At 33.5% G+C, this 21,578-nt stretch overlaps 6 protein-coding genes across 6 annotated transcripts in view; all 6 read left to right on the top strand.

Annotated features, from left to right (window-relative positions):
- LOC111696486 (phenylalanine--tRNA ligase, mitochondrial-like) overlaps positions 1-3,540 on the top strand; it is a 10,305-nt gene extending 6,765 nt beyond the window's left edge. The window contains 3 exon segments of the mRNA XM_023466095.1: positions 906-1,155; positions 2,895-2,965; positions 3,184-3,540. Coding sequence (XP_023321863.1) covers positions 906-1,155; positions 2,895-2,965; positions 3,184-3,280 — 418 coding nt within the window. The 3' untranslated portion in view covers positions 3,281-3,540.
- On the top strand, positions 3,186-7,370 carry LOC111696484 (dynactin subunit 6). Its single transcript, XM_023466093.1, has 7 exons — positions 3,186-3,615; positions 4,191-4,268; positions 4,436-4,491; positions 4,714-4,785; positions 5,116-5,231; positions 5,716-5,772; positions 6,705-7,370. The coding sequence occupies exons 1-7, from the start codon at positions 3,549-3,551 to the stop codon at positions 6,811-6,813; spliced, it is 555 nt and encodes a 184-aa protein (XP_023321861.1). The 5' UTR covers positions 3,186-3,548; the 3' UTR covers positions 6,814-7,370.
- LOC111696485 (chromatin complexes subunit BAP18) lies at positions 7,304-8,970 on the top strand. The gene is made up of 3 exons (XM_023466094.1): positions 7,304-7,515; positions 8,035-8,230; positions 8,624-8,970. The coding sequence occupies exons 1-3, from the start codon at positions 7,324-7,326 to the stop codon at positions 8,731-8,733; spliced, it is 498 nt and encodes a 165-aa protein (XP_023321862.1). The 5' UTR covers positions 7,304-7,323; the 3' UTR covers positions 8,734-8,970.
- A 4-nt stretch (positions 8,971-8,974) lies between these two features.
- On the top strand, positions 8,975-17,346 carry LOC111696483 (transcriptional adapter 3; the record flags this gene model as incomplete). The annotated part of the gene is given in 10 exon segments (XM_023466091.1): positions 8,975-9,116; positions 9,531-9,624; positions 12,914-12,988; positions 14,148-14,356; positions 14,778-14,853; positions 15,071-15,132; positions 15,336-15,429; positions 15,679-15,744; positions 16,505-16,651; positions 17,295-17,346. Coding segments are annotated over 10 exon segments (1,006 nt in total), but the record flags the coding sequence as incomplete, so codon positions are not given.
- A 347-nt stretch (positions 17,347-17,693) lies between these two features.
- On the top strand, positions 17,694-19,460 carry LOC111696481 (chromatin complexes subunit BAP18-like). The gene is made up of 3 exons (XM_023466089.1): positions 17,694-18,005; positions 18,525-18,720; positions 19,114-19,460. The coding sequence occupies exons 1-3, from the start codon at positions 17,814-17,816 to the stop codon at positions 19,221-19,223; spliced, it is 498 nt and encodes a 165-aa protein (XP_023321857.1). The 5' UTR covers positions 17,694-17,813; the 3' UTR covers positions 19,224-19,460.
- Positions 19,461-19,464: 4 nt separating this feature from the next.
- Positions 19,465-20,156, top strand: LOC111696482 (transcriptional adapter 3-B-like). The gene is made up of 2 exons (XM_023466090.1): positions 19,465-19,606; positions 20,021-20,156. The coding sequence occupies exons 1-2, from the start codon at positions 19,476-19,478 to the stop codon at positions 20,139-20,141; spliced, it is 252 nt and encodes an 83-aa protein (XP_023321858.1). The 5' UTR covers positions 19,465-19,475; the 3' UTR covers positions 20,142-20,156.
- The last annotated feature ends 1,422 nt before the right edge of the window (positions 20,157-21,578 follow it).

Raw genomic sequence — 21,578 nt, 5'->3', positions numbered from 1 at the left:
TAACGCACAGATATCAGCATCATACGCTCCTATATATTCCGTAACAAGTTTTTACCAATAAACATTTTTCAACCCCCACCATGTATCATTTAGTTAGACCTAAGGTTTAACAAATGGTGGAGGCGCCGGGTACCGATATTTATGTAACATAAGATACGTATTTTTTAGACCTTTAAATGCACTTGATTTCTACAATATCTTAAAAATGGATACTTGCTCAAAATTCCTTGGATGGCATTTCCTGAAAATTGAGATTATAATTCAGAAGACTGTACATTCATATACTCTAAAGAAAAAGTTAAGGTGTTTTGAATAGACACCTGATGGTCCATTTTCAGGAGTGTGAAAGGGTGCAAACCCACCCCCACCACCAATATGAAATTACTTTTGCCCCAAGATGTTTGGTATGATTGCGAGGAGCAGCACAAATTTTAGGGTTTTATTTGTCCTGATATTAGTAGAAAATAAATGAATTTTTGAGTAAAAAGTATAGATGTTCTTTTGATCCTAAACTTACTAGTTTCTTAATTCAAAATAGAGCTAGGATGTATATGTATAGTATTCACCCGTCTACAAGCCGATGATGAATTTCATTGTTTTTAAATAAATATTTAGTCAAATATATATCTATCTTACCATTATTGATCAAATAAAGGTTTTAAGGTTACCGTTGGGAAATAACAAGGGCCCCATGAATCTAACAGAGACCTCATTACTGACTCAAACACAGCTTTGAGGATTTTGTTGTGCTTCTTGTTCAGAATATTCCATACAAACATCCCTGTACGTGTCATAACTCTATCTTTCATTTGCATAAACCCAGCATCTAGTGACCCTGAAATGCGGGCCTAGGATTTGGGTAGCTGCAAAATGTACCTAGCAACCATGTGTTGGATACTGTCTAGATTCTTTAGGACTCCCTTAGAAAGCACCATTGCCTCTGAACAGTATAGTATTGCTGGAATTGCACATCTTTCCCACAGAGCATGTGCTGCTACTGCTCTGTCAAGGCCATTCCTGATTCAAACTGAACTTGATACACTTAAAGAGCAGGGATACTGCACTTTATTGGCAGGGGATTTCAACGCCCATGTGGGTAACGACAGCCAAGGAATACCACGGAACAATAAGGATATCAACTGGAATGGCAAACTAGTTAGAGAATTTATACATACAAACAACCTGTCGATTGTAAATAAAGATGTTAGAAAGAGATATAGGTTGATAATTTTCTGGTAAGTTTTAAGAACCTTTTTTAAATATAGGTGTAACATTTTCCAGCTTCCAATCCAGTGGTAATGACTGGCCTCTTGGTGAACGGTTAAAAACTTACTGGAAATTTCGTCAGGTCCTGAACTAGAGATTACTTTCAGATTTTTAATTTTGGTCTTTACTATTTCCACATCAAAAAATATTTCTTCAACAGTGTATAGATCATTTATGGAGGGACAATCTGGCACAGTTGTAAGGTTCTCGTTAGTAAAAAAGGGTCTTTTATTCCCACTTTTGGCTATTTTCCTCTCAAAATATATTTTTACACTTTTTCTGGGATTGTTTAAATTGATCAAAATGTAGAGGAGATCTAGTATGCATGTACAGGTTATAATGCCTCTGCTTTGTTTTAACCAGTCTTTTAACATTCTTAGTCATCCATTGGTGATTAATTGGTTTACGTCTAGAAACTGAAATGAAATTTTTAGTACCTAAACAATCAAACCACCTCTTATACCATTTAAAGTGTCCGTTTGGTTCAGTCTCAGCTCAGGTTCAATACAATATCCAGGAATATTCAATAAGGCATTAGACACTTCTTCATTACACCAGGTCTCAGTAATTAAAATTACATCAGGTACTTAGTCTTTTGTTAAAATCCATAACTCTTAAATTTTGTTCACAAGGCTTATAGTTTGGATGAGGTTCCTTCAAGTAAAAGTTTGCATCCTGAGTACTGAATCCTATTAACATGTTTTCTCCTCCATCAAACCCAGAGTTCCACCATGAGGTCATCACATAGGATCTTAAATGGTGACCTTTCCCCATGTTCACCGAACATGTTTTTCCCTCCATTCTCCGGTGTCCCAGAAACAAGGTGACCCTCTTCATCAAACACTTGATAGTTCAAAAGATTACCTTCAACACACACTTGATAGTTAGAGAGATTAACTTAAGGTTTATCCTCAAAATTTGACAACTGGATTATTAGTTCTGGATCTGAAAACTGTAAAGTTAGTTCATCGCTGGCCAGGGAATGCTGACTGTATAATGTAATAAAGTCAGGATGAATAATTTGGCTGCAGATCTGACAAATTTTGTCTTCCTATTATCGCCTGAGCTGACCTTCTCCGCCAGTCTTTTTGTAATCTTTGTGAACATTCCCTTGATTGTACCCTTAAAACTTTTTTCTCCTTACTTCACTTCTTTCTCCTTTTCTCCTTTAATCTTAGGATTTAACTTCACCTCAGCTCTTCCTTCCAGCCTTGAGGTGCTTTTTCCACAACCTTCTCTGGATCCCCCTTAACTTAAAATTCCATAAAGACCTGAGACTGAGTTTTCTTAGGTGGAGACAGTATAAAAATCTCCTCATCTTAGATGCTCTGCAGTTCTAAGATGTTTTCATGTTCTGAGTGGTTAATAATAAACATAAATGTAGAGCAAATATTTAAAGAATCCAATAATTTTTTAGTGGTCTGAGGTCGAAACATTTTCTTTGTAAGATTGAGCTAATCTATAAATCTTAACATTGATATCCACCTAGTCAATTTTTAGATTATTTTTAAATCACAGGATTTAATCTAATCCTTAGGACGAAAAATAATTTGGATATCTGCTTGATCCAAGCCCAGATTAACAACACAAAAGCTCTAAACCCTGTTTTAGTTCATTTTTATGTTTAGGTTCAACTTGTGGATAATTTCTATAATAAGAAGAAAGAACTACACTCCCATTGTTACCGGATAACCTACAGGAATAAATCTCAAATAAATAGGGAACCAAATCACTGAATTTCTGCCTCCTGTATAAGTGCCTGTTGATTCATTAAATCACAAATGTATTAACTTTTAACAATTTAGACCAAGTCTATAAATTTAAGCTGAAAATTCTGTTCAAACCTAGGAAGGCGCAAGAAAAATAAACAAAACCTGGCCTTTGTAGCCCATTCCAATTTTGAGTTTTAATAATCAGGCATATGAACAAGGTTCTAACCCAAGCAGAGGTCACCCTCATTCATCAAGAGATTGCAGCCCAAGCGGTCAGCATGTTGGGGGTCACTATACGATAGTCATTAATTATTTACTTTTTCACCAACAGAAAGACTTCATCAGTAAAGAGAAACAAATTCAAAAGCGGACTTAATCCCATGTCCTAATCAAACCCACCAACCCCTCACCTTTGACAGTGATATGTTTGAATTAGTTCAAATCCATTTTCTTTGCCACGACTCCTTCGGAATGATGGTTGAATGCCCCATATCTCTCACATCTTGATTTGTTGATAGGAAAATGTGGGTTAATTGATAGATTGAACATTGCTCCTTACAGATTTACAGAATGAGCGCAAAGTCGAATATAAAGATTGCACTGGGAGCTGTTGTTTGCAACGAATGCGATCTAAGAGGTAAAAATCTATAATATCAGGGCTCAGATATTTAATTTTGATTCGGATCCGTTTTGTAAAATAGGTCTTAACATTGACAATTGTTCACACTGGACCTGTATCGTAATCATTTGCAACAATAATAATCGGATTTATGATTATTTATAACGGAGGCTCAGCCCTGACTTCTACTGACTGATGGTTGACTGCTTGTTTGTTGTTTTGTTCTTGAAAGTTTCTTAAAGTTTTGCTAAATTAAGTTGTTCTTTTTTCGCTATTTTTGGTTGAAACTTGATTTACCATTGATAAGCTACAGGTTTTTATGAGATCTCTTTAGTATACACTCAAAATGTGTTTTTAAGAGCAAAAAATTGTTCTTGCTGTTTTGGTTGATATTTTGCCACTTGTCTAGATCTGGAGATCTGCATATTTTTGCAGACCTTGATCCTCCTGGCTTAAGTATTGTGAATCTAAAGAATTCTGATCCCTAGCGCTTTTGTTTAAGTTACTGATATTATGCATGCAATTCTATGTTTTACTTGTAAATATAAACACAATTGGAAAACTGATCCGTGTATGTATAATGTATATTACAGGAGACATAACCATCGGAGCTAAAACTGTAATACATCCTAAAGCAAGAATAATTGCAGAGGCCGGGCCAATAATAATAGGTAGAAAAATGAAGAAAATTATTACTCAGTTTTTAATTTTACGACAATAGCTTCTCATTGCTGATTTTTAACAGCAATGATTTAAACTTGTTAATTATCTTTAATTAAGGCTTAAAGTGTCGAACACTAACAGTAAGATAATTATATTTATTTTATTTACATCATAGGAGAAAATAATCTGATAGAGGAACAATGTGAGATCATGAATGTTAAAGAAACAAAGGTAAGTTATAAATTTAACTTTCAAGTTTATTTACATTGATTACTATGTTTGAGGAAGGGTGGAGATACGTTTTATAACAAAAGCAAACATTTTTATTTAGATAATATATGAAATAGTTTCTAGCGTTATAATTTTTCATATTTTGGCTTTAAACTTTGGACGGAGGAGGAAAAGGGGCGGGGGCATTTAACAAAAATTCTCCTAATACTAATAACAATCAAGGATGAGGATGAAGATGGATCTGAAAGTGGGAACACATCTGTCATGATTATCGGGAATAATAATGTTTTTGAGGTTAGTTGAACTTTTTACAGAAATCGGAACACGGAAGCAATAATCCATTCTTATTTCGTCCGACGGATTTAGTGAACATTTTTCAGATATTTTTAATGGTCTGACCAATCAGCAGCCACACAAATCTGATGACAGTTAATAAAAGATCTTATGAAAACGAGCCAGCTGTTTGTTAAATTTAAAGTTTTCGCCGTAGAGATCTGGCGTTAAAGATGTCTGCTTATCTTATTCAAAAGTTCCGACCCCGGCTTAATTTAATTGCAATTTTTATTTTATTTAATGGCCAAATAATTAAAAAAAAATTTTTATAAAACCTTGTTGTTTCTTCAGGTTGGCAGTGAAATATTGAGCTTGAGGATTGGTGATAATAATGTGGTTGAGTCAAAGAGTAGTATCGGCAGGTTAACCAATCTATCTAATGGATGCATAGTGGGAGCAGGATGCAGGTCATACATTTAGGCTTTTGTTCACTTATTCTGTTATGATTTTAATCGCTTATTCATTTAGTTTTTCCTTTAATTCGTTTATTAGTTTATTCATTTATTCATTAACTCATTTATTCTGTTATTCGTTTATTCATCGGAAACGTCGTTTTCTCATTTTCTCAAAAATGTAGTCATTTACTCGTTCAATCATTATTTGTATACATCATGGTGTTTATTTATACATTTTTTTACCCTTGTAAAACAGAATTTCATTTCATGTTATTAGCAACAAGCAAATCACACATTCTTCAACTTTAGTTTATTTTTCTGCAACAGAGGATGAGAATTATTCAAGACAAAAGTCTGCAATTACATTGAGATCATTATATTTTTAAAGTTACAGGTCGTCTTTACAGTCTCATCATTGTGGGTTATTTTATCACATTTCTATCTTGAGAGCATTTTTCATCCATTTTGTTTTGTTATGAATCGTGATATTATTTAGGCTTACTACCGAGGAAACCTTGGAGGAAAATATAGTTGTTTACGGTGGCGATTGCAGGAACCATTTTCTAGTATCATGCACACTCCCTTTACATTAACTCAATTATTTGTAGAATTATTTCCTAATTTCTTTTACTTTCACTCCATTATTTTTATATTTAGTTTATAGTTTCAGGCACATATCTTTTATTTTCACTCCATTATTTTTATATTTAGTTTCTAGTTTCAAGAACATATCTTTTCCTTACACTCCATTATTTTTTTATTTAGTTTCTAGTTTCAAGAACATATCTTTTACTTACACTCCATTATTTTTATATTTAGTCAAGAGTTTCAGGAACATATCGTTACTTACACTCCATTATTTTTATATTTAGTTTCTAATTTCAGGAACATAACTTTTACTTACACTCCATTATTTTTATATTTAGTTTCTGCTTTCAGGAACATATCTTTGACTTGCACTCCATTATTTTATATTTAGTTTCTACTTTCAGAAGCATATCTTTTACTTACACTCCATTATTTTTATATTTAGTCAAGAGTTTCAGGAACAAATCGTTACTTACACTCCATTATTTTTATATTTAGATTCTAGTTTCAGGAACATAACTTTTACTTACACTCCATTATTTTTATATTTAGTTTCTGGTTTCAGGCACATCTTTTTCTTACACTCTATTATTTTTATATTTAGTTTCTAGTTTCAGAAACATATCTTTTCCTTACACTCCATTATTTTTATATTTAGTTTCTAGTTTCAGGAACATATCGTTACTTACACTCCATTATTTTTATATTTAGTTTCTTGTTTCTAGTTTAGTTACATTATATCCTCAATCATGAGCGTTAACACATCTTATGTTAAGTAAAAGAATATTTGAAGGGAGTCCGGTTATGAAATATGCAAATAACCATGTATAAAACAAATATCAGGAATCCCCCCCGCCATCTGTTGGTGTGTTATTTAACTAGAATATGGTTGTATAGAAGAAGAAAGGCGGGAGATAAACCTGTTTCACAAATCCTCCAAATAGATTTCTTATCCAAGGTTCTACCTAACTATCATCATCTCAAGAAACCAGCAAAGAAGGCTTAGTTCAACAGCTGTTCATTTAACCAACTCTAAACTTGTTGTGCATGAACGTTGAACAATGTACAATTTACATTCTACAATGTGGCACACTGTATAACAAAAGATATCAACCAAACACAGTTCTGTGATCACGATTTTAATACTTTTTCATTAGTATTTACTATTTATTTTAAATGTTTTTGAAGCTTTGGAGGAGAAAATGAAAGATTAGACGCCAAATTGTTCTACCTTTCCGCTACCGAAAAAATTCATTAATCCCTTCAGATAATTAATCATAGATTTTTCGTCAATAGACCTAATTTAACAATTAAACAATTTAAATTCCGTTCATCCAGAGGAAACATTTCATTTATGATGAGGGTGTTACTTGTCGCAGTAAAATAACATGATTTATTTTTACAAACTTTTCCTCTTCCTAGGCTGTCAGCTGTTAATTCAATCGTTGATTTTTAATTATTACCTTTATTCCAATCCCATTAACTTCTTTCTTCTCAAACTCTCTATAAAAATGTAATGCATTTATTTAACAAATGTTGCTACCACCTTTACATTATTACAGACTGCTATTATAAACTGTACAGAATGACCAGCGCGGCAAAGGTTGGAGAAATATTTACATCCGCAGGGGAAGCTTTTGAGAAGCTTGGTGAGCTTACCATGCAGCTTCAAGCAGCTCAACAGAACACAGGGGGAGCATCAGCAAAGGTAGCAGTATTTAAGGCAGCAGTAATTAAGTTCCCAGTTAAAGGGACTGTTATTGCAAGTGATCCTCCATCTGTCGAGTGACATATCAGGGTCCTAACGGCCTTGTCTGATCAATAATGAATGAGCTATCCATTGTTTTCTCTTTGAAAATTATTTTAATTTCTGTCTTGTGTCTTAACGTGACTTTATTTATGCTTTTGTAATGTAGGAGTATAATGTATCAATTAAACACTTTTAAAGCGAGAAAAGATTAAATACTTTGGTTTTATTTAAATTGAACATGGATGTATCGCTGCAGAAGGGCCTCTCATTCAAAACAACCAACAATGGTTAGAGAGGCCCTGGCTAAATTAAAATGTAAAAACTGTGAAATTTAAATTGTTTTTAGATAAATATTTAGTCAAATATATATCTATCTATCTATCTATCTTACCATTATTGATCAAATAAAGGTTTTAAGGTTACCGTTGGGAAATAACAAGGGCAGTCCCTTTTAAGAATAAAAGATGTATATTCTAGTGGACCGAGGAGGAGGTGGCAATGATGCACCGAGCCGTCCGCTCCTTCGCTGAGAACCTCAACACCATCTCCGAGACTATCAAGCAGCGAACAGTTCATCAGATTAGAGCAGCGCTGCAGAAGAAAGCATTTGACGAGGCGGGGATAGCAGTTCATAGCGTTAACTCTCAACAGCAGAGCAACAAACTTATGCAAAGTAAGCTTTCATAGACAATTACAGAAGGTCACAGTGGAATACTTTTTCAACTTTTTCACTGATTCTTTAAACTTGATATTTTTTGACTAACTGTAGGCTTCTGAATTTCAACAAACTCTAAATAAGTTGTTTTTAAAAAGTTGCGATTTGGTGATTTTTTAAGTCGTCAAAGAGTTAAATATATGATTTCAATAGTTATTCTTTTAGTTAATGAGCTTTTCAAATAGTAACAAGAAAATGCTATTTAAATGAGCATTGAGCATTGAGCATGGTTATGAATAAAATTATTATTTTAATGCGTTTTTTTATATTTAAATTTTTTAGCACAAATCAAAGAAAGTTTCATTAAGAATCTGAATATTTTGCGTGAATTTTTCATGGTTATTGTTTCAGATTCCTCGGCCTCCAGTTCTGCGGAGGTCACTTTGAACGCTCTCAACGCTGGGGAAAATGAGGTGGATGTAGAATCTCTTTCAGATTTTGGAAACGGAGAGGTCAGATAAGATCTAGTGAGAAACCTCCATTTAGTGTTCTGGTCTGATTTGGCCTTTGTAATAAACATTAGTTCCCTGCTACTGTGACCTGGATAAAGTACAAAATCGGCTCAAACTTCATGATTCCATGAAGATGTAAATGTATAGTTAGCAGACTCTCTGCACTAGCATTAAACTTTGTAATCCGCGAAACCAGTTTTAAAACTCGTCACTAAGATGGCATTGTGTCAACACCTCGAGATTTAGTATTTCAGATAAAAGATGACGAAGGAGAAGAAAGGATCTGCTCCTACCCCCACCAAGGGTAAAGGAGGAGGGAAGGGTTCAGGAAAGGATATTGATCTCAAGGATTGTCCTCTGGAGTTTAAACAGTTCTCAGTTGAAAATCCTAAGTACGTTGAAAAATATCAAGTAGTTTTCATAATAAACTTCAGGTCACACCAGAATACTTTTCCAACTTTTTGCATTGATCCTATTACCTATCCTAATTTTTTTTTGCAAACAGCAAAATATAGAAAAGCTGTTTTTTAAAAGCAAGTAGCTATGTTGGGTTGGAGAAAACCAGACTAACCCGCTTTTAATTATTTAGTCATGGAAAAATTTGTATTTTCCGAATGACTAATTCTGAATTTGCAACTATGTCACGTTAAAGTCCAAGACGAAAAGTTTAATAAAAAAGGACAGTTAGATAGGACCTAGTCCAACGGTTGTTTAACAAAAAAATGTAACAACTTTTAACAACTCAGGAGATTCAATAGTTAATTTTTTTTAGATGTGATTTAATCATAATAGTTTTTCCTCCATAGATACCTGAGTATTCTGAAGGAGGGGGAGAACATAGGTTTAGAAGATTTGGACAGTTTGCAGTTCGAACTAGAGGCTCTGCTTAGTAAAGCTGTGGTAAGAACTAAGAAGATTAGATTTTAGAATTTTCAATAAGTTCAAAGTGGACTAGTGACTCTCCATTTTAAGAGTGTCTTGTCCAATTCGCAAAGGTACCCTTTAAAGTTGTCTGATCAAGAACGCATTAGGAATAAATCTCCATCCCTTTGAAAATTTATTATTTATTTGCTACCAAAACAAAGAGAAATTTTTATGAACTATACATTTTAATCTAGAAAAATTACTATATTTAACATTATTGATTATATAAAGATTAAAAGGGTACTGTTGGTAATCGGGCACGACCTTCTTAAATGGAAGGTCAGTTGAATTACAATGATAGGTCCTTTCAGTTCGGCTGTCAATTACACAAGACTCAGACTCTTAGTACACTTACAATAGAAATATAAGCTCATGTTTTTAATCATATTTTTAATCGAAAGATATATTCTTACAATTCAATTTGTTCATTGTTGAAATCATCAAACAAACATAAAAAATTATGAAGATTTTAATGTTGTCTTGAATTTTCTTAATTTCAGTTAGTCCTGGAAAACGTAATCTTAAATAAATTATTATATTATAAATAAATAAATTACTTTGTTAAACAAATTGGATGCATTATATTAAACTAGTTTAAAACCCAGCTTTGTCTGGATTTTTTCCTATAAAGTCGACCCACTTAACTTGGAATGTTAAAGCCAAGCTACAGAGTTCCCCAATAGGATTATGATTGGACATACAAACAAACAAACAAACCTATTATTATTCTTGTTATTATTATTATTAACAATTAACCTACTTACTAAGTACAGCGACCTGTAGGTTGAAATGCAATGAAAACAGGACTGAATTCCTCCACTTGCCCTGGTCTATATGGGATCTGGTGGTTCCGTTCTGGCCTGAATTATTTTAGGATTCAGTGTGTATGCCAGAAAAGCATTACTAAGGGGATACATAAAGGGGATCCTTCAAAGCACTTACGAAAAGCGGTACACACCTCCGCAAGTTTTGTTAATTTTTAAATGAGGTTATAAAACCTGACCAGTATACCATTGGACCATTTAACACTGTTATTTATGTAAAAATAAACATTTTCACAGTTAATATGGCGTGGAATGCATGTTACTAGTGCGGCTCATGGACAGCTGTAATACATGTACCTGTCATTTTACCCAGCTTTCTACCTCTTACCATCAGGGTTTGTCCTGTAGAACCATCTCCGCCAAGATAAGCTCTTAAAACCCGCACATTCGGTAATGGGCCTTTGGCTTTAAATTCAGGCATAAAATTGAAAATGTAAAAATCTCTTCTGAGCTTGGTTACTACTGGGCACTGAAAGATAATATGTGACTCTGACAAATTAATTGTTGAAGCTGGTACGAGCAGAATAAATCTTCTACAATGTATTGTATTCTTTTAAGTTCCATTATTGCACTGTTTTTAATTGATAAAGCTTCAACACTACACAGAATGACTATAAGCGCTTTATCTAGCCCCCCCCCCCCCTGTTCAGATTCATTATTAAGTTGACATAGCTCCTAGCTCTTCTTATCATTATGTCTTCATACTAGCCGATCATAGTTCGTCCTCTTATCTTGATATTAACTCCTAAATAATTAGCTCTTAATGCTTCCTAAATTATTTCATCATTGATGAGCCAGCTTACATCATATGTTGCATTTGAAACGACGGAAGTCTTACTTTTTGCTAAACTTATTTTATTATCTTTGAAAAAAATGTCTACTAGTTTAATGATTTATCATCAGCAAAATACAGGGTTGTAATTAATTCTGCGTCTGTCTTTACCCCTACTTTGGAATTCTGTAATTTTACACCTTGAGTGAAATAGAGTGGTTCCGATAATACATAGTCAAGGCTTATACGAACTGAATACATACTTATACGAGAAACTACCCTTTCACCAAATCCTATGTAACGTAATTTAGTATCAGAGGCGTATTCAGGGGGGGGGCTATGGGGGATCAGCCCCCCTGGACCGGGGAAATCTATGGATTTCAGTGTACAGTGAACCTCTTAATATAGAATTATTTAAAGTGTACAGTGAACCTCTAAATATAGAATTATTTAAAATGTTCACTGATCCCTCTTAATATAGAATTATTTAAAATGTTCACTGATCCCTCTTAATGTAGAATCATTTTAAGTGTTTACTGATCCTCTTAATATAGAATCATTTAAAGTGTTCACTGATCCTCTTAATATAGATTCTCTTAATATAGATCCTCTTAATATAGAATCATTTAAAGTGTTTACTGATCCTCTTAATGTAGACCCTCTTAATAAAGAAGTATTTAAAGTGTACACGGATCCATTTAATATAGAATAATTTAATGTGTTCACTAACGACAAAGCAGACTGCTTTGCACTTGTTTACTTGTGATGGAATTCCAAGGACTCCAGGTAGGAGTATGATAGGAATATTAGTCCATGTCCTCCAGAGTAGTGTTCTGATCTGCCTGGTTCTCGTCTGCATTTGGGTATCTCGGCACATTACTCAAATACACAAGTATAGGGGTCAGATTATTTAAACATTTTGTCAAGTTTGGATTTGAAAATGTTTAAGGTTCTGGAGTCCTTGACGTCTGTTGGGAGTCCATTCCATCTGGAGACAATTCTATTTGTGAAAAAGTTAAGTCTGATGTCAGACTTTGACCTGGTTGCTACAAGGTTTCCATGGTAGCTGGTGTTCCTGGTTAATCTTTGAGGTTCCTGACCAAGAAGAACTGTCAACATCGTCGATACCTTTCAGGATCTTAAAGACCTGGATGAGGTCAGCTCTGGACCTTCTATCGACTAGGGAAAGTATCTCTAGTTCTTTAAGCTTGTCCTCATAAGTCACACCCTTTAAACTTGTGATGAAGTTCACGGCACGTCTTTGAACCTTCTCTAGCTGATCTCAATGTCTCCGATATGCCAGGGGGTTACCAGACTGGGGATGCAAATTCCAGATGACACCGTACAAATTGAACACAAAGTTTCAGGAATGTAAATCGGTCCCTGTATTGAAAAGCTCTAGTTATTTGTCCTAAAACTACCAACGCTTTCAGCACACTGCTCTCAACCAGCACACCAATATCACGTTCTTGGTTAACTGATATATTTATTCTTTTTACCAAGGTGCATAACTTAACACTTTTTGACATACTTATGCAAACACTTCGGTGGCGATAAGTGTCGGCCCCCATTTCATTGACAATGATGGGTTGTCTGCTAATAATAATACTAATATGTGTAATAAGAAAGTTTAATAGGAATGCGACTTTTAAGTGTATTTTTAATTTAGGTTAGAAAAAGGTATCTGAGGGATGAAAGTGAAATATTGCAGAACATCGAGAAGCACAAAGGAAAGATGAAAAAGGTGAAATAAATTACATTAATTAAAAATCAAAATTGTTCCTGTTGTTTTTTACAATGGTTAATCATTTTTTTACAATATCTTTTTTTTTAGAATTTTGTTTTTCGTCTTTATTTAAATAACAAACATGGAAGAATGAATGAATAAAAAAATATTATAAATAAAATATACATCAGTAAGTTTAAAATATCATAATGAAAAAATATTAACATTCGTGTCCTTACTGCTTCAGGAGTTTGAGGTAATTTACATTTTGATTTACCGATTTAATTTCAATAGGTTTATTTTGATGATGGTATCAAAGATTCTTAGTTACACTACTTTGAAACGTAGTTTGTTTTGTTGCTGATGAGCAAAGTTAAATCAAGAAGTATAGATCCCTCACTGACTGAAGTTTATACGCACCGCAACGTTTATGTAAAATAGCACAGTGGGCTTAAAGAATTAAATTATTTTTATTTCCATAATTACTTACCCTAAGTTATAGCCAAGCTCCCTCCCCGGAACCTCTTGACACACTGTGGAAATATACAACAACCCCAATTTCTACTGGTTGATTGATTAACTCAAAATATACAGCTATATGCAACTGTATGACTAGTTAATCCCTTTCAAGTCCCTCAGGCAGGGCAGTCCGCGTCAGTGATGATTCTATACTATCTGATCTGTAGATAGAGTAGGATTAAATGAAATAGAGAAGGATATAAAATTATAGGAAAGAATACAATAGAAAATGATAGAGTAGGATAGAGAAGGGTATAAAAAGATATATATAGGAAGGGAATAGGAAAGGAATAGGAAAGGAATAGGAAAAGAATAGGAAAGGGTAAAATAGATTAGAGTAAAATTGATAAGGGTAAAATTGATTAGAGTAAAATTGATTAAGTTAAATAGATTAGGATAGAATAGATTAGGATAGAATAAGCTGGGATAGGATAGAATAGCGAAAAATAGAATAGGATAGGAAAGAATTGAATAGGGTAGGAACGGATAGGATTGGTTTGATTTGACAAGAGAAATAAAATAGCATAATTCTTTAGCGAATCTCCGAATTGCTACAGTACATATATGTCAGCAATAAATAAATAGTTGCACATTCTGTGCCTGTAACATTTCAACTGTTTTATGTATTTTTATCAATAAAAATCTTATTTTATCTTAGAATCCCGGGTCCCCTGGGAAACGAGGATCAGGACGGGACGGAAACTCTGCCAAGAAGTTAAAGCTAAGCTCTGGTAAAGTTGGTGAACTTAGACCTGGTAAATCTAAACCTGAGGTTGAGCCCCACGACCCCCTGGAGAATGAACAGATTAAACCTCCTGCTCCTGAACCAAAGAAACAGTTTATTCCTAAAAATGAAACTCCCAATAGGTAAAGAAGAATTTGATTTTTGTTAAATACTCTAAAATATACACCCCTTGCAATCTGCATGTTGATGTCATTAAGATTTACTTATTTTTTGCGTAGTTTATTCTAATGAAGCCTGAAGAACTATACAAAGATATGGTGGTTTTTATTATTCTCTACAGTCGACAGTTGAGATTCGTGTAAATAGGGCAAAGAGGTTTTTTTTAGCTTTTTTAGCAGGTTTTAGTTAATATTATACTCGGATCCAGATCCGTGGATCTGAATATTTTTGCTGATTCTGGTCTAGATCCTTAATCCGGATTATAAGAACTGCTTTTAACTTAAAGGGATCCGTTGTAAATCGGACATATCTTCAAGCCAAGGGTTACTTAACTCTACGTTTATAATCCCTTAGTTCTATTCCTAATCTTTTAATTTTTGTTAGATTCTGGAATTTTGTTGAACCATACTGTGCTCCTATACAACATGATGATGTCAGATTTTTAGAAGATTTAATCAAGGTAAACTCTTGGTAAAGTTAGTCAGACGTATTCCAGGGTTTCCAGGATAACCAAGTCTTTCTTCAATTTTTATGCGTCAAGTTTTTTTTAAAACAACCAAGATTTCATTTGATTGAGAACCTCAATGTATAGGCAGTCTAAAGTTGGCAGGTTCACCAAACTCTAATTAAAAAATTGAAATTTATAATTGGTCACGTATTTGATGAGTTTAATTCAGGGTTATGGTGATATGAATGAATACTTCAAAATTCCACCTCTTGGACAGCACTATGCCATCAGGTTAAAAATTAATCATCTTAAAGGAATATTTTAGGAATTTATTTTTTGGGATTATTTAAATCAAAACTTGTCTTGCCACTAGATGTAAAACTTTTTAATTTTCATCCCCCCAAATCATGAAAATTGCTTTGAATTTGTACACATAACAAAAACAGTTGGTTATTTTCCTTGGTTTACTGCATCAATGATCACTAAAATTGTAGATGGGCTAAAGAAGATCTAGAGAATGAAAAAGAGAAGGGAAATGAAACTGGAGAAAAGATAAAGTCAGAAGATTCAAAAGATTTTCTTGCAGCGGTAAGCTTAAGAAATTTATTTGTAATATTGTAATTCATTTTTGTTTTCTAAGCTTTATACCCATTACCAAATATATTTTCATTTTTAGGCCTTTTTACCGATTGTCTCCAAAATAAGAATAAAACCTTTTATGACAATGAAAAGATATTTTAATAGAAAAATCAGAGTTACAGCTCTAAAATTCTTAGTATTGCATAGCATTAAATTGCGATCTGTTGTATCTTTTATTTTTAATTTATTTACTGTTAGGCAACACGGAAGGAAGTTAAAAGTGATTCAACTCCATTTGGTGAGCTGACTCAACGATTAGTTCAGGTAAGGGAACAAAAATAAACATTCGAAAAAGATAAAAATGAGACAAAATTTAAATTGCTAAAAAGAAAGAAAACAGCCTTTAAAATCTTATGGAATAAAGTTTGTTTGTCTTATTATTAAAAACTAGCTGAAGGGCCCGGCGTTGCCCGTGGAAAAATAGTTCAGAAAAAAAATAGTTTAGAAAAAAATATTGAAAAAAAAATAATATTCTTAGAGAGGATCCTTTAAGGCATTTTAACATAAACATAAACAATAAACATACCGCACAACCACATATTGTTATTGTTATTTAGCTTTACATATGTTTTCCTTCTTTAATTAACCAGCAAAATCTGGTAGGCCTTCGACCTTAAAAATAGACTTTGAATAGGCTAGGTGTAGGTGGCTTTGGACTTGTTTTAAACCGGGTAATAATGGAATATAAATATCTAGTCAGTAATATTAATCTCATATTGCAGAACCTATTAGATTAATTTTAACCATTCTTTTACATTACACCTACTTTAATTTTTAAGTTTTATGTATAAGGATTAAGTATTGCTTCGACTCAGAATTTCTTCTGGAATTATTTGAAGCTTTAGTCTTCCTCTCTTCGTACATCCTTGAAATCATCTCTGAATTGTTCAGCAGATTAATCCCTCTAAAATCCAAGAATGAAACCATCTCTGTTTATAACTAATCTATGTAATAAAGCTCTTTTTAAAATTCCACGGGCAACGACGCCGGGCACTGGTATGTATATGTATATTCAATGGTTCAGGTTCTAATGGAGGAGAACAGTAACTCTGGGGAGGACGGGACGGATAGGATCTCCGGGGGAGGAGGAGAGCAGACAGGTTCAAGGAACTCATTTATCCAGTCCCTCAGGGTAGCAGGAGAGGAATCACTAGAGAAAAATATTCAAAAGGTTCTACAACTTTTATTGGCTAGGACTTGATTTCCACGGAATGATGAATATTTGGTTATCATATACCAATTGGAAACATTATCAGTGGTTTAAGTTTATTATTTTTCATTGAATTTTGATTTATTGCTTCATTTTATAATGTTTTGTTGATATGAACCATCATTCATCTTGGTCTTGATCGTACTTCTTATTGATTTTAAGCTATTTGGTGAATCCTTGTGGTTAACCAAAGCCAGTTAAACTTTTCTCTTTCTTGATCTTGATTAAAGTAAATACATCTTAAATTGCGTCTGCATGGATTTTTTGCCAGGCTTTATTTTAGAGAATCACCTCTCCCTTGGGAATTGAGTAACAAGAGGATAAAATGGACATTAACTGGCATATTTTCCCTCGAACTGAAATACTACTCCTAATTCTGAGATTAAAAGAATTAGAAGATGTGTTTCCGTACGTTACTCTGTAGTGTTAACTGGTTACTGCTGGAAGAATATATCCATTTTTTAATTGGGTGTGATTTTTAACAAAATATATACCTATGTTTTTTCAGCCTGGTTGTTTTTTCATCCCTGCATGTGTGTTTTGATTTTGATTCGATTCGATTTGTTTTGATTCGATTCAATTGATTTGATTTAAATATATATAGGAGCTTGAGGAGTCCGGTATCTTGGACCCAGCTGACATGGAGGGGGAGGATAGTAAGTAATTTGATTAAAAACTAAAAACTTGGTATTTTTTTTTGTAAAGAGATTGAGTCTTTGCCACAAATTTAATTTTTTGAATCCCTATATCTTTGCAACCTGATGATGTAAAACTTTGATATTGCAAACTAACATTATTTGATCTAACAGAATTCATATCTAAGGTCTACGAAATTGGGTTGCAAGGATATTGAAATTAGAAAATCAGAGTTTGTGACCAAAAACTCAATTCCTTTTACAAAATTTTTTTGTCATTTGACATTGTAAAATGTACAATGTACAATGTACATAGTGTCACAATAAACACTGGATTTCTCATTTTAATCCTGTAATACCCGTATTTATTTTTACAAACTTTTCCTCTTCCTAGGCTGTCAGCTGTTAATTCAATCGTTGATTTTTAATTATTACCTTTATTCCAATCCCATTAACTTCTTTCTTCTCAAACTCTCTATAAAAATGTAATGCATTTATTTAACAAATGTTGCTACCACCTTTACATTATTACAGACTGCTATTATAAACTGTACAGAATGACCAGCGCGGCAAAGGTTGGAGAAATATTTACATCCGCAGGGGAAGCTTTTGAGAAGCTTGGTGAGCTTACCATGCAGCTTCAAGCAGCTCAACAGAACACAGGGGGAGCATCAGCAAAGGTAGCAGTATTTAAGGCAGCAGTAATTAAGTTCCCAGTTAAAGGGACTGTTATTGCAAGTGATCCTCCATCTGTCGAGTGACATATCAGGGTCCTAACGGCCTTGTCTGATCAATAATGAATGAGCTATCCATTGTTTTCTCTTTGAAAATTATTTTAATTTCTGTCTTGTGTCTTAACGTGACTTTATTTATGCTTTTGTAATGTAGGAGTATAATGTATCAATTAAACACTTTTAAAGCGAGAAAAGATTAAATACTTTGGTTTTATTTAAATTGAACATGGATGTATCGCTGCAGAAGGGCCTCTCATTCAAAACAACCAACAATGGTTAGAGAGGCCCTGGCTAAATTAAAATGTAAAAACTGTGAAATTTAAATTGTTTTTAGATAAATATTTAGTCAAATATATATCTATCTATCTATCTATCTTACCATTATTGATCAAATAAAGGTTTTAAGGTTACCGTTGGGAAATAACAAGGGCAGTCCCTTTTAAGAATAAAAGATGTATATTCTAGTGGACCGAGGAGGAGGTGGCAATGATGCACCGAGCCGTCCGCTCCTTCGCTGAGAACCTCAACACCATCTCCGAGACTATCAAGCAGCGAACAGTTCATCAGATTAGAGCAGCGCTGCAGAAGAAAGCATTTGACGAGGCGGGGATAGCAGTTCATAGCGTTAACTCTCAACAGCAGAGCAACAAACTTATGCAAAGTAAGCTTTCATAGACAATTACAGAAGGTCACAGTGGAATACTTTTTCAACTTTTTCACTGATTCTTTAAACTTGATATTTTTTGACTAACTGTAGGCTTCTGAATTTCAACAAACTCTAAATAAGTTGTTTTTAAAAAGTTGCGATTTGGTGATTTTTTAAGTCGTCAAAGAGTTAAATATATGATTTCAATAGTTATTCTTTTAGTTAATGAGCTTTTCAAATAGTAACAAGAAAATGCTATTTAAATGAGCATTGAGCATTGAGCATGGTTATGAATAAAATTATTATTTTAATGCGTTTTTTTATATTTAAATTTTTTAGCACAAATCAAAGAAAGTTTCATTAAGAATCTGAATATTTTGCGTGAATTTTTCATGGTTATTGTTTCAGATTCCTCGGCCTCCAGTTCTGCGGAGGTCACTTTGAACGCTCTCAACGCTGGGGAAAATGAGGTGGATGTAGAATCTCTTTCAGATTTTGGAAACGGAGAGGTCAGATAAGATCTAGTGAGAAACCTCCATTTAGTGTTCTGGTCTGATTTGGCCTTTGTAATAAACATTAGTTCCCTGCTACTGTGACCTGGATAAAGTACAAAATCGGCTCAAACTTCATGATTCCATGAAGATGTAAATGTATAGTTAGCAGACTCTCTGCACTAGCATTAAACTTTGTAATCCGCGAAACCAGTTTTAAAACTCGTCACTAAGATGGCATTGTGTCAACACCTCGAGATTTAGTATTTCAGATAAAAGATGACGAAGGAGAAGAAAGGATCTGCTCCTACCCCCACCAAGGGTAAAGGAGGAGGGAAGGGTTCAGGAAAGGATATTGATCTCAAGGATTGTCCTCTGGAGTTTAAACAGTTCTCAGTTGAAAATCCTAAGTACGTTGAAAAATATCAAGTAGTTTTCATAATAAACTTCAGGTCACACCAGAATACTTTTCCAACTTTTTGCATTGATCCTATTACCTATCCTAATTTTTTTTTGCAAACAGCAAAATATAGAAAAGCTGTTTTTTAAAAGCAAGTAGCTATGTTGGGTTGGAGAAAACCAGACTAACCCGCTTTTAATTATTTAGTCATGGAAAAATTTGTATTTTCCGAATGACTAATTCTGAATTTGCAACTATGTCACGTTAAAGTCCAAGACGAAAAGTTTAATAAAAAAGGACAGTTAGATAGGACCTAGTCCAACGGTTGTTTAACAAAAAAATGTAACAACTTTTAACAACTCAGGAGATTCAATAGTTAATTTTTTTTAGATGTGATTTAATCATAATAGTTTTTCCTCCATAGATACCTGAGTATTCTGAAGGAGGGGGAGAACATAGGTTTAGAAGATTTGGACAGTTTGCAGTTCGAACTAGAGGCTCTGCTTAGTAAAGCTGTGGTAAGAACTAAGAAGATTAGATTTTAGAATTTTCAATAAGTTCAAAGTGGACTAGTGACTCTCCATTTTAAGAGTGTCTTGTCCAATTCGCAAAGGTACCCTTTAAAGTTGTCTGATCAAGAACGCATTAGGAATAAATCTCCATCCCTTTGAAAATTTATTATTTATTTGCTACCAAAACAAAGAGAAATTTTTATGAACTATACATTTTAATCTAGAAAAATTACTATATTTAACATTATTGATTATATAAAGATTAAAAGGGTACTGTTGGTAATCGGGCACGACCTTCTTAAATGGAAGGTCAGTTGAATTACAATGATAGGTCCTTTCAGTTCGGCTGTCAATTACACAAGACTCAGACTCTTAGTACACTTACAATAGAAATATAAGCTCATGTTTTTAATCATATTTTTAATCGAAAGATATATTCTTACAATTCAATTTGTTCATTGTTGAAATCATCAAACAAACATAAAAAATTATGAAGATTTTAATGTTGTCTTGAATTTTCTTAATTTCAGTTAGTCCTGGAAAACGTAATCTTAAATAAATTATTATATTATAAATAAATAAATTACTTTGTTAAACAAATTGGATGCATTATATTAAACTAGTTTAAAACCCAGCTTTGTCTGGATTTTTTCCTATAAAGTCGACCCACTTAACTTGGAATGTTAAAGCCAAGCTACAGAGTTCCCCAATAGGATTATGATTGGACATACAAACAAACAAACAAACCTATTATTATTCTTGTTATTATTATTATTAACAATTAACCTACTTACTAAGTACAGCGACCTGTAGGTTGAAATGCAATGAAAACAGGACTGAATTCCTCCACTTGCCCTGGTCTATATGGGATCTGGTGGTTCCGTTCTGGCCTGAATTATTTTAGGATTCAGTGTGTATGCCAGAAAAGCATTACTAAGGGGATACATAAAGGGGATCCTTCAAAGCACTTACGAAAAGCGGTACACACCTCCGCAAGTTTTGTTAATTTTTAAATGAGGTTATAAAACCTGACCAGTATACCATTGGACCATTTAACACTGTTATTTATGTAAAAATAAACATTTTCACAGTTAATATGGCGTGGAATGCATGTTACTAGTGCGGCTCATGGACAGCTGTAATACATGTACCTGTCATTTTACCCAGCTTTCTACCTCTTACCATCAGGGTTTGTCCTGTAGAACCATCTCCGCCAAGATAAGCTCTTAAAACCCGCACATTCGGTAATGGGCCTTTGGCTTTAAATTCAGGCATAAAATTGAAAATGTAAAAATCTCTTCTGAGCTTGGTTACTACTGGGCACTGAAAGATAATATGTGACTCTGACAAATTAATTGTTGAAGCTGGTACGAGCAGAATAAATCTTCTACAATGTATTGTATTCTTTTAAGTTCCATTATTGCACTGTTTTTAATTGATAAAGCTTCAACACTACACAGAATGACTATA

This window comes from Eurytemora carolleeae, unplaced genomic scaffold, assembly GCF_000591075.1.
Source record: "Eurytemora carolleeae unplaced genomic scaffold, Eaff_2.0 scaffold199, whole genome shotgun sequence".
Taxonomy (NCBI): domain Eukaryota; kingdom Metazoa; phylum Arthropoda; class Copepoda; order Calanoida; family Temoridae; genus Eurytemora; species Eurytemora carolleeae.
This window is presented reverse-complemented; position numbering and strand designations above follow the sequence as displayed.

Bases quoted from the DNA above. Each gene is read 5' to 3' on its own strand.
- LOC111696481 (XM_023466089.1), top strand. From the start codon at position 17,814: ATGCATTTATTTAACAAATGTTGCTACCACCTTTACATTATTACAGAC. The intron at 18,006-18,524 runs GTAGCAGTATTT...TGTATATTCTAG, and splicing joins CAGGGGGAGCATCAGCAAAG to TGGACCGAGGAGGAGGTGGC. The intron at 18,721-19,113 runs GTAAGCTTTCAT...TTATTGTTTCAG, and splicing joins GAGCAACAAACTTATGCAAA to ATTCCTCGGCCTCCAGTTCT.
- LOC111696484 (XM_023466093.1), top strand. From the start codon at position 3,549: ATGAGCGCAAAGTCGAATATAAAGATTGCACTGGGAGCTGTTGTTTGC. The intron at 4,269-4,435 runs GTAGAAAAATGA...TTTACATCATAG, and splicing joins GGCCGGGCCAATAATAATAG to GAGAAAATAATCTGATAGAG. The intron at 4,786-5,115 runs GTTAGTTGAACT...TTGTTTCTTCAG, and splicing joins GGAATAATAATGTTTTTGAG to GTTGGCAGTGAAATATTGAG.
- LOC111696485 (XM_023466094.1), top strand. From the start codon at position 7,324: ATGCATTTATTTAACAAATGTTGCTACCACCTTTACATTATTACAGAC. The intron at 7,516-8,034 runs GTAGCAGTATTT...TGTATATTCTAG, and splicing joins CAGGGGGAGCATCAGCAAAG to TGGACCGAGGAGGAGGTGGC. The intron at 8,231-8,623 runs GTAAGCTTTCAT...TTATTGTTTCAG, and splicing joins GAGCAACAAACTTATGCAAA to ATTCCTCGGCCTCCAGTTCT.
- LOC111696482 (XM_023466090.1), top strand. From the start codon at position 19,476: ATGACGAAGGAGAAGAAAGGATCTGCTCCTACCCCCACCAAGGGTAAA. The intron at 19,607-20,020 runs GTACGTTGAAAA...TTTCCTCCATAG, and splicing joins TTCTCAGTTGAAAATCCTAA to ATACCTGAGTATTCTGAAGG.